Source organism: Anabas testudineus, chromosome 19 (genome assembly GCF_900324465.2).
Source record: "Anabas testudineus chromosome 19, fAnaTes1.2, whole genome shotgun sequence".
NCBI classification, from domain to species: domain Eukaryota; kingdom Metazoa; phylum Chordata; class Actinopteri; order Anabantiformes; family Anabantidae; genus Anabas; species Anabas testudineus.
In genome coordinates, this window is record NC_046628.1 from 11,721,186 (window position 1) to 11,732,429 (window position 11,244).

An 11,244-nucleotide genomic window follows, 5' to 3' on the forward strand; every position below is an offset into this window, starting at 1 on the left:
CCCCGAAGACATCAGTGTAAGCTCAGGACATGGATGTGATGTGAATTTTATCACTGTCATTTTTCAATAAAATCTACAGAGCTCGAATTTTAACAGTATTTCCAGAAAATTGGAAAAAGAAAATGCTGTCCATGTATCCAACCACTTTATTAGGAGTTGTCACATTGAGATAAATACAGAGCTCTGTAGCAGTCTTTTTTCAGCCAGTGTCATTAAGTCATCACACGAGAAGAGACCTCAACCAGCGAAACCTCAAACGAAAATACATTTTCCTAATATGTCTATACTCATGTATGTATTTATTTGAAGATCAATTTATCCTCCTCATCCACATGACGGATCATTTTTCCGTCAGTGCAGTGAAGCAGAAACTTTAGGGAGGGTTCAAGTAACATCTTTCATATGCGTCATGTTGCAGTTTGCTTTTTCTCAGCACACCAAAGGTTGTTGTATGCTGTACACATTGTAAAACACTTAGATGCAAATTAGTGATTAATAATTTTGGGCACCATGAATTAAACTAAATTGAGCTGACTAGAATGAATAAACAGTGGCAGCATTAGTGTTACTTGTGCATTGGAAAAATAAGGTATAGGATGTATTGTGTGTCTCCCTGACTTCCTATTTAGACTATAAAAAGAACTGACAGTGCACATTCTTCACTGTAAAGAGAATTTGCATAGCAAACCATTTTCAATCTATGTCACTTTGAGGGCGTTTAATCAGTAGGTTTCCTTTACCCAGCACCACAGTCATGCATGATAATGTGAATTTTCTTAAGTGGCTCAGTCAAAGGCTATAAAACAGAACATGACTACAGATATCTCTCATATGTGTTAGATGTCTTAAGCCTCAGTGTTGAATGAGGCTAACTGACTCTTCCTCTTCCGCTTCATTTTTGATGCAGCACGCACATCAGCTTGCTCACTGAAACTAGTACATCAGAAACCCTCCCGTCTTACCTCACAGCCCGTTACCTCTGCTGCAAGACCATGATGCACAAGCACTTTGATACGGAAGTCGCTGCTACACACAACCTCAGCTCGGCAGCCACAAAGATTTCGGCACGGGCAGGCTGTTGGGGTGGAGGCCTGAATAGAAATAGCCCTCAGTCATAAACATCCTTCTGTAGAGCCAATCAAGGCAAGTCATCAGAGAGGCTGTTTATCTCAAATGTCAGCCAGAGGAGTGCTGGCTTGTGAGGACAATAGAATGACAGGACCTTCCCCTGACAATGTAGAACAACAATACAAAAAGTGCAGAACCAAAATCAAAGCAAGATGAGCCTGGATTCGCCTTTTTGTGTTTATAGGACCACCAGCCAGGCTGTGAACAGCTGACCGCACTAATATTTAAATTCACTGGTGGCACTAAGAATAAGACCATGGAAACTGGAAACTTCTGCCAGCCTACCAGTATTGCTCCATTCAGGGCTGTCCCATTTAAATTCTGCCGGTGTCCCAACTTTGCTGTAGCAACGTCTTCAGACAAAAGGGTCTGAGTGCAGACAGGAAGCAGCGTGCAGCTGCAGGATGCATCTGTTGGTGGCCCTGAGGAAGGATGCAGAGCGCTCTTCATTCACAAGAGATGCAGGGGTTCAAGAGAGTTGGGTATCACTTTGCAATGCTGAGAAGATCTTTCAACACAACTTCCCATATCAAGATGGAAAAGAGAGTCGCAGGCGGGGCAGCAAGAAAAAGTCCAAAGTGAATGTAACATGCGCCTCTTTGCAACACTGTAGTTACATACAGTACAATCAGATCTGGAGTCATCCAGTTCACGAATGAGACAATACCGCAAAGTCTCTCAGTCATCACAGGATAAACTAGCAGGCCCTTCTATATCACCCAGTCACACACCCCAGGCAGAGGAAGTGTAAGCACACCTTGGCAGGAAATGCTTAGTTGTACTCTCTGAAACTTCCTCCCTGCAGCTGTACACATATTTCACCAGTGAGGTTAAGGGTTACATGCAGGCGTGATTCCACAGGACATTGCTAGTTCCTGAACCAAGTATCAATGCTGCACGGAAATTAGCTCAGTGCTTCCTTTGCAGAAAACCTTTTTCGTCTTCCTTCAACTGTTCCAAAGACCTCATTGTGAGTTTGTGTCGACCTACAGCTCCGACGTTTGTTTCTGTCCAAAATAAAATTCCAACCGGACTGTGGAAAAGAGGAAGCTATGCATTGTTCAAGGATGCAATTTCAAAGTCTGATCAAACTCCCTGAAATCTGATTCTGCAACACAGAGTAACAGCTCAACCTTTAGCCTTCAACATTCTTGCTTTCATCGCAGCTTAACATTGAGCTGCTAAAAAGGGTGCGCAAATCTATTTTTAAAAAAACCCTGCCTGTAATTTATTTCATGTCAAGATGGCAATTTTATCTCCCTATCATTTCAAGGCTGCATTGATGTGGCTTTCATTTTTTTAAAACCCCACTGTCTGACCACCATACTCTGTTGGCACTGCTATGCCGACAGCATTTTTACGTGTCACAGCCTCCCCACAAGCAGATTCTACACAGATTTGTGAATTGGTTTCGTTTTTCTCGTCACTCAAGTAGTATGTGCAGCCAACTTGTGTATGTACAGACAAATCCTTCCTTAGCAGCTGCATGTATAAGTTGGCACGGGATGTTGGACGAATGCTGTCACACAGGCACTAATGCTCTGGTAAAAGAATGAGGGATGATATGCACTTCAGCCTATAGCATCGCATGCATAGAGCTACGTGACTATCAGACATGACTGGTGGTGTGAAAGGTTGTGTTATCCAATGAATATGTTTCTTTAAAAAAGGAAAAGTAGCAGAAATATTGGCGAATGGTTGAGTCATTTCAGTCTGAAGTCTGAGATAACATCCCACCAGACATGAAGTGATATTTATGCCATTTCCTTTTGTATCTTTCAGAGATATACTGATGGCATGTCTGGCAACCACAAGCTACAAGAAGGAGTCAAGTGTCATAACACGGAGAATGTAAAGTATCACAACTGTACCTGACATTCAGCTCTACAGTCCACCATCCGAGATGTGCCTGATTCTCTGAGGTACGCCGTAAGAAAACTGAAAAAAGTGGGTTAAAAATAACCTGAATAACAGCTCTCCGGTTAACAGCGGCACCGGTCTCAGTCAGCCATCCTCGCTGGCATCTCTGTCTCGCTGATCTGTGAGGCAATCAGTCTCTCCTCGCTGACTACGCTATGGCAGGCGGCGGTCCTGCATCACAGGCGCTTATAAAGCTCGTCAATGAAAGTGTCCTTCAGTGAGGAAAGATCCCAGACAGGCGCTCGGCAGGAGAAGGTGGAGTGGGGGACACAGCTTGTTCGTTTGAGGTTTAGATGGGTGACTGCGTCCTCTCTGAGGTTTTCTGTTACTTTTTTGTACGTGTTCCCTTTGCATGAGGAGTACGGTTGTTTGCGCATGCTGGGATTTGTGTGTGTGGTGTGTTACTCTGTGTGTATATGTGTGGGGATGTGTAAAGAGGATGTGGAGGCGGACCCAGAGAGGCTTACTCATCACCCAGTTCGCTATCCAATCACAGTACCTCCCCCACACGGTAGACCTTTTAACAAATGCCTCTAACACATAAATTAAACCTCCACTTATTAATCTTATTACAATCAGCCACAGTCGTTCAGCAAAGTGTTTTAATGTAGACCTTCCAGGAGGCTTGCAATCAGTGCCGACTGCATACACATGACATCATGTAAGCCTAAGTCGCTACGACACTCTAATTACTTGATTCATTAGCATTTAACACATGCCATGTTAAGGCAAACAGGCTTACAGCTGGGCAAATACTTATTCCCGTAAGTCACTTATTCACGATCTCTGGAGGTCAGACCAGCTCATCATGCATCAAGTGTCCCATTTCATCCTGTTGGCTTTATAAAACAAGAACAAAGCAGCTGCTGAGCAATGTTACACCTGTACAGGAACAAATCTATTTTAAAAAAGGGGCTAACTGTGCTAAAAATGCTCATATCTGATGACTATAACTCCAAATGAACACAGTAAACCAATATACAAAACAACCAAGGACAGACACCTACGCTCACAGTGGCTTCCTATGAGAATATTTTGTTATAAAACCACGTGTAAGAAGAGTCTGTCATAAGATAATGTTCTAATTAACCACATTTGCAAAAGCAGTGAGTGGTTTTTAAGATATGGATATAAAATCTACTGTTGCCACACCTGTTCCTTCCTTCCTGCAGTAGCACAGGCCAAGACTCTGAAGTTCTTGCAACACCATGAATGTGAAACAAAACCCTCCCATTGCCCACAAACCTCAGAACATGAATTCAGTCCAAGGAGAGAGAGATCATAAACATGATTTGTTTTCTGGGGGGATTTTTGTAACAACCACATATCAAGAAGCAAGAACTTGAACTAAAAGACACCAGATTTAAGTGGAATAAAGCACTAAAAAAAAAATAAATAAAAAAAAAGCTGCAAAATGACATGTTTAGTTACTGTGACACTGACAAATTCTTAACTTCCTTCCATTTTATATTAGATAGAAATAAAACAGAGCACAGGTCCAAGTAGGAGGATGAAGAGAATACGTTTTGTGACAGATTCAAAGAAACATCCTCTTAGCTTAATGTCCACAATGGAAAAAAGGAGCATACGACTAATATCAGCTGTCTTCTCTGAACCCTCTTCTCAGGCCTGGTGTCTATCTCACTCCAAATAATAAAAAAACAAAACAGGAAAGGAGGAGATAGCAAAAGAAACCTGTGCAGTTAAGATCAGGAGCATGATAGTGGTAAAAATATCTCTAGATTTTATCAACTTATGGGGAACTCACTGCATCATTCTCTCCTCTTTAGACAATGAAGCCAGGTCAACAAATGTTCCCAAACACTAAAGCTCATGGGAAGCTAAAATTAAAATCATTTAAAAATACTTAAAAAGACCAAGTTAGGGGACTGTGGTGCTTTTCTCGCCCCAGTCCTGTGATACAATATGACACCTTGTGGTAAAAATGATCCATTGCACTCATACACACTGTTGCAAGTCATATGTGGCACAGATGTTAATTATCTTATGACAGCGATTTAACTTCAAACAGGTGTTTATACAGTAACTTGGCACAAGTCAACAGATGAGAATTTAGTTCATGACAATAACATTTTTTATGGGACTCAGAAATGTTCTCATAACGTCTGGAGCGTCTCCAGGATTCAGGGGGTTCATGTTGCCTAATAGAAGCCCTAAACCTAACTAGAAACTTGTTTTGAGTTTATCAACTTCCAATCAATATCCCCACGAGAAAACCAGCCACTTTTCAAGTTAATCCTGTGGGGGAGTAAAGTTCCTGCTTCTTATCAAGATAAACTAAGTATAAACAGCTCAATCATTTATGATCCAGGTGTCCATTCATCGAGGAGTTTCATGCCCTCGCTCCTGATTAATTGTGATGTTCATGGTTTAATCTGTGCTCTCAGTTGTCAGGCGCCGGTTTCTGTCTTCCCCCAGGAGGTAACGTAAAATGATATGAAGAGAGGAGACTGATCCCAGCTGGATGGGGCCATATCAAACAAAAGCCAGGACTACAATACATCAAAGGGCATCAAGTGCTTTGTCTTACGGCGTTATGGACATTGGATACTTTACACAGCACCTAATGGCAGAAACGAACATATCTTGGTCATTTTATAAACATCATGAAAAAAGAGTTTGCACTGACTTAATATATTCAGAGGCGCACTTTAATAATGCAGAATGACCACATCTTGGCTGAACACATATCTACACTGCTGCTACTGCTACTCTATTGTCTTAATACAGCTTCTACTTAAGAGCTGATGGCAACCAGTTATCTTAAACATTACATTTACTCATTTTGTCCAATGTGCATTTAAACCATGTAGAATAAAGAACAAGAGATCCATCCAACACTGGAAGTGCTTCTGTTTTAAACAAATAACTAAATGCAAGTTGAGATGTTCATGCCACTTTTTAGAGTTTTAAGTTTTAAAGTTTTCTTTAAGGAAAATAAACTATTAGGGGAATTTCATGGACTTATTTTGGTAGACAGCATCAATGTATGCAAGGGTTGATCATACATTGCGTGTAATGTGTTTGGATCACTAAATGATGTCTTTGCAACTTGTGTTGTCCATGTATATTTAGTCTGGGTTTATTTGAGAGCTCAGCACACACTGTAATTAATTAGTGGAACAATCTCAGTTTGCAGAGTGGTTGTAGTAGTAAGAAAACAAACGCACTAACTTTACCTTATTATTATGATTTATATTAGTCACTGGCTGTGAGGAAATCACTAGATGCAGTGCACAGGCATGGAGAGGAGGAGGGGGTGCCAAGCACATGTATGCTCCATCAACCACACAAACACTTCCACAGTAAAACTATTCTTCGACTCTCGTCAAACTGATTTACTGCAAATATCTGCAGCGCATAATTTAATACTCGTCTTCATACTGCGTCCGACTGTACGATCGCATCTCAGACTGCAGGGATTGGTAACTTTACAGCCTCCGTGTCGAGCCGTGCACAGACACAGAGCCCGAAACTTTAACGCTACTCACCATTTCAGCACACGGTCGACGAAAAAGCGTCTGACCCGGACGAAAACATGGTTTTCCAGAGCACGGATTGTCCGACGTGGAGGATGAATCCTGAGTGCACCGCTTTCTGTTTATCCCACCTGGAAGAAAAAGCATTCATTGACCTTTTTTTTTTTTTTGTTCTTTCTCGGGAATTTTACGAGGAACAGGATTTCGCTATGCGAATAAAGACGAATGGCGCATGCGCACTCTGCGGTCATCCCTCTGATGCTCTGTGCAAATCCCTGCAACCAAAACATCGACTTGTTAGTGTGAATGTACAGAGCTTCAAAACTGTGTGAGATTAAACTTAACGCTGTCCTATACATATAAAACTTCTTATATGTACTTTTTGCGTTATCACTAGTTCATGGCGACTTATTCTAATAGTAGGCTATAGTCTGTATCCTGCAGTAGATCCCTGCTGGCTGTGGACAGGATTTAACCAGTGCAGCTGAGGCTGATTGAGACAAAGTATAACTGGAATTACAGCTGGTATGGAGTCAGTAAGGTGGTGTACAGTAACATGTACCTAAAGTACAGATCAGCTCCAGCATCCATGATAGTTCACTGGTACTGCAGGTGATCTGCAGCTCTGGAGAAATACTGAGTAATTCATATAGTGTTTAACCATCATCATGACCTAGAAGCTACAGTCAGAAGCACAGACACGTCTGTAGTCACAATCCACAGGACTGTTTCAGATCAGCAGCTCTGTTTAACTATATTGAGTGGTTCATATTCACACTGAGCAAATGCAATAATAACAGATAGAGAGCACAGATACAGCTACAGTCACAATCAATCTGTGATTCCAGCTATAGTTTGATACCCAGCTGACTCTGTGGCCATAGACAGCGGGGATCTACTGCATAATACGAGTTATACTATTAGAATAAGTTGCTATGGACCAGAGATAACGCGTGAGTATTGTGAGGGTCACCGCCGTGAAAATGTCCAATATTATAATGCAAACATCACCTGAAGTTTAGGCAGGCCTTTTGAGAACCACAAAAGCCTATCTAATCCAGAGCACTGTAAAAAGTAAACCATATATAACATATATAAACTATAAAGCTCTGTATGAACGTTAGTGTGGAGACATTACGCACTTATTTTGTGCGATTTTTGTCTGCACCTCTAAATGCACATAACATATAAATATAGTTATACAAAATATAAAAAAGATTCAATCCTGTGCTACAAGTGCTATTTCTAATCCTGATAACATGTGGGGGATACCCTGACTTGTTTTATTTTAATATTTGTAATGTTTAATTAGTCTGTGTCCAATAAGCACAAACAGCCCAGCTCCTCTCCCTGTAGTCCATTTCACACGGTATTCAGTAGACTACATTACACGATGGGAAAGCCTAACAATTAGTGTAGGCAAATAGCTGAAACAATTAGTCCGCGAATGGGGAATCAGGCCGCAGATGCCCAAAGAACATGACGCAAACAAAAAGTTGCGCTCCTTGTAAACACGCACCCAGGCGCCTCATTACCACCTGAATGGATGATGAGCTGTCAGGTAACACATCTTGAGGACGCATGTCAATTTCCTTTAATGTTCTCAGCTACTTGTTAAACACGAAAAGGGGGTGGGTGAGGGTATATAAGACACCCCTAATCTCCTAGGAGAGGAATTTGTCATTAACCGACCGACGTAAAACATGCGCTCATTGGGAGCTCTGGGAGTTGCTCTGCACGCATCTCTGCTGGTGCTGCTGGCTCAAGGGATTCATAAACCCAGAGATGGAGTTTACATGAGGCAGCTGCATCGTTTTGCCTTGATGGAGCGATCAGCCGGGCATCACCTGCCAACCTACATGGTGCATCTGTACAGGAATTTCAAGTCAAACTTTTCCAGGCCGAGGGATGCTGTGGAGCAAGACGCAGCAAAGCAAGCGGACACCGTGAAGAGCGTGATGGCTAAAAGTAAGATCTGGTTTAGATTATGTTAAAAAAAAAAAACAGAAAGAAATGCAATTTATTAGGGATTGGTGAGCAGAAACGCAACTAAACAAGATGATATATTATAGTAGAACAAATACATCCACTTCATTTAAGCATTCAGGTTTTGCAACCTCGGTCAAATCCGCCTTCCACCATTCAAAGGACACGTTTTTTAATGTTAGTTTTTTGGCTCAAGTGTTGTCCTGTCAAAGCTGCGTGCCAGACGACCTCAGAGGGCTTCAATCCACATCCCTCTCAGGGGGCTGAATAACCATGCAGGGATCAGCGTGTGAAAAGGACGCTTTTCTATCTAATTCTCAAAGCAAACCTCTTTTTCCTTAAATAGGTGATGTTGATTAGGTATCTCGCCAGACATCCCCCTATACAAATCTCTTGTTAAGTCAAATCAACAACTTCCCTTAGTTCTTTTTCACACTTGGCTTGATTAGATTAGAGCTCGGGATTTAATGGTGGCACAAGCAGGCAGCAGAGGACAGCCATCCCCGCTGCTGAATCCAATTTCACATGGCTTCTAGGTGTTAGAGTTATTACCTATTTGTTTGACTGAGGATATGCAGAAGCCAGGACAAGCACACATGTGTTAAGTGATGGGTTTCGGTTCGGTGCTCGCTTTGAGTGGATTAATAACCAGGATGGTTTGCCCTTTTGATCAACGGTGTAGCTAAATAGGCCAATGCACTGGGGCAACACAAATGTTAAATGTTTGAGATTCTTTAATCCTTTAGATTAATTTGAACCACACCTGCGCATTGACTCACAATGACCCCCGTTACAGATTATTTTTAGATGCACTTTGTATTTGCTGAAACCAACAGCAATTCAAGCATCAATCATGAACTCAATAATAGATTGATTATATTTGATATTCATTATTTTGTCTGCACCTCGGTTTGCATAACAAGTCTTAATTGCAGTTAAGAACAAATTGCAGTGGTGCAGTTATTGTAGAAATACCACAGTGTTACGACCATGCACACTTATTTCACTTAACTGAAGTCTGCATAGATCCATATATTTTGAAACATCCCTTTAATCTCACCATGCACTTGTGTGATAGAGTGCATTTTTATGTGACTTAAAAAACAATCCTGTAAATCTAAATTGCCATGAGCACACACATTTTGACTACAACAGGTGGGTCCTGCTTTCCTTAAAAAGCTCACCGGCACATTTATATTCTCATATCAATGGGATGTGTGCTAATGAGACTGATATTGATCCAGATATTAGTATTTTGTCTGATATAGCGTGCACCACATTTATGCTTATTTTTCTCTTTTTCGTCAGGGTTGACATACAGTCAGGAGCGCTGGGTTGCGACCTTTGACCTCCACGCTCTCCTGGCAGACAAACAGATCCAGGCAGCAGAGCTGAGAATCAGGCTTCCTCGGGCACAGCTTGCTTCAAATGTCTCTGTGGAAGTCTATCACCAACATGACCAGGCGTGCCATACCCACCAGAGCTGCAAAGAACAGCAGCTGGTGGGGCTGCTCACTGAATCGTCACTGGTCACTTCATCACAGAACTGGAAAGTGTTCAATGTGACAAGTCCTCTTTTGAGCTGGCTCAAACAAAAATCAACTGCGAAAATTCGACAGAAAAGAGTGCCAAGAAAACGGAGAGTGGGAAAGACAAAGAGAGGCCTGTCGCTTCCTGAGCTGCCTGACTCTGTGGCGGACTCGAGAAGAGAGCAGGATGTGAGTGACCGGGCCTTGCTGGTCATCTTTTCACACACTGGCTCCGATGAAAGCTCCAAGGCCAAAGCAAGCTTACTTCAAACAGCTGAACAATCCAAGTTCTTGTCCCCTGCTGAAATCAAAAGGGCCCACTGGCCAAGGAGGGGCAGGAGCAAACGGGGCCAGAGAGAACAAACAGCAAGGAGTCCGCAGGTGTCCAAAAGAGACACTGGAAAATCTCTGTGTCGCAGAGTCGACCTGCATGTGGACTTTAATCAAATAGGCTGGGGGTCCTGGATCGTCTTTCCTAAAAGATATAATGCCTACCGCTGTGAAGGTTCCTGCCCCGGTCCTCTGGGAGAAGACCTTCATCCAACCAATCACGCTTACATGCAGGTGAGTGTTGCAGCTGCTCACAAGAAATCTGGAAAAATATTATTTCAACTTAGTGGTGTTAACTGTGTTTTGAAACACGAAACACAGGAGATACTGGAGAACATAAACATGTCCCTACATGAACTGATGTCACTGATCTAAAGTTCACATTTAAAGTAAATCTGACATTACATTAATGCAAGATAAACATTTGACTCCTTATTTACAGAAATGTAGTGTTTTATTGTGTTGTTTCTTATTCTAACAGTACTAAATTATCTGATTTGTTTGTTTTTTCTTTTCCAGAGTTTACTCAAACATTACCACCCTGACCGAGTGACATCACCCTGCTGTGCACCAATCAAAATGAGCCCGTTAAGCATGCTGTATTATGAGAATGGAGAAATGCTCCTCCGACATCATGAAGACATGATCGTAGATGAGTGTGGCTGCCAGTGACGGCTTCAGCCACCCCCCCCCCAAGCATAAACTGTGTTGCTGTGCAGCATAACATCCCAGAAATGCTGTGCACGAGCAATTGGTTTCTGAAAAAAACAAAACACTTAGACAGAAGGGAGAAAAAAAGCTCTTTAATACTTGTCACTGCCCAGTGTATGATTACAGCTGATCTATGTGCA

The 11,244-nt window shown here is 42.0% G+C and overlaps 2 protein-coding genes across 5 annotated transcripts in view; one reads left to right on the forward strand and one right to left on the reverse strand.

The window, feature by feature from the left end:
• pald1a (phosphatase domain containing paladin 1a) overlaps positions 1 to 6,718 on the reverse strand; it is a 43,596-nt gene extending 36,878 nt beyond the window's left edge. Inside the window, exon 1 of one of the 4 annotated variants that reach the window (XM_026351280.1) lies at positions 6,561 to 6,718. The gene's annotated coding sequence lies outside the window, so the exon portion shown is untranslated. Of the gene's footprint in view, positions 1 to 962; positions 983 to 2,999; positions 3,451 to 6,560 lie in introns of those variants that run through there. The other 3 variants (XM_026351281.2, XM_026351279.2, XM_026351282.1) reach the window with 3 other exon arrangements.
• Positions 6,719 to 8,251: 1,533 nt separating this feature from the next.
• Positions 8,252 to 11,065, forward strand: ndr2 (nodal-related 2). Its single transcript, XM_026351803.1, has 3 exons — positions 8,252 to 8,516; positions 9,843 to 10,627; positions 10,913 to 11,065. Exons 1-3 carry the CDS (start codon positions 8,252 to 8,254, stop codon positions 11,063 to 11,065), a joined length of 1,203 nt encoding a protein of 400 aa, XP_026207588.1.
• The last annotated feature ends 179 nt before the right edge of the window (positions 11,066 to 11,244 follow it).

Excerpts from the sequence above, each read along its gene's own strand:
- ndr2 (XM_026351803.1), top strand. The coding sequence starts at position 8,252 with ATGCGCTCATTGGGAGCTCTGGGAGTTGCTCTGCACGCATCTCTGCTG. Across the intron at positions 8,517-9,842 it reads GAAGAGCGTGATGGCTAAAA|GGTTGACATACAGTCAGGAG; the intron begins GTAAGATCTGGT and ends CTTTTTCGTCAG. Across the intron at positions 10,628-10,912 it reads CCAATCACGCTTACATGCAG|AGTTTACTCAAACATTACCA; the intron begins GTGAGTGTTGCA and ends TTTCTTTTCCAG.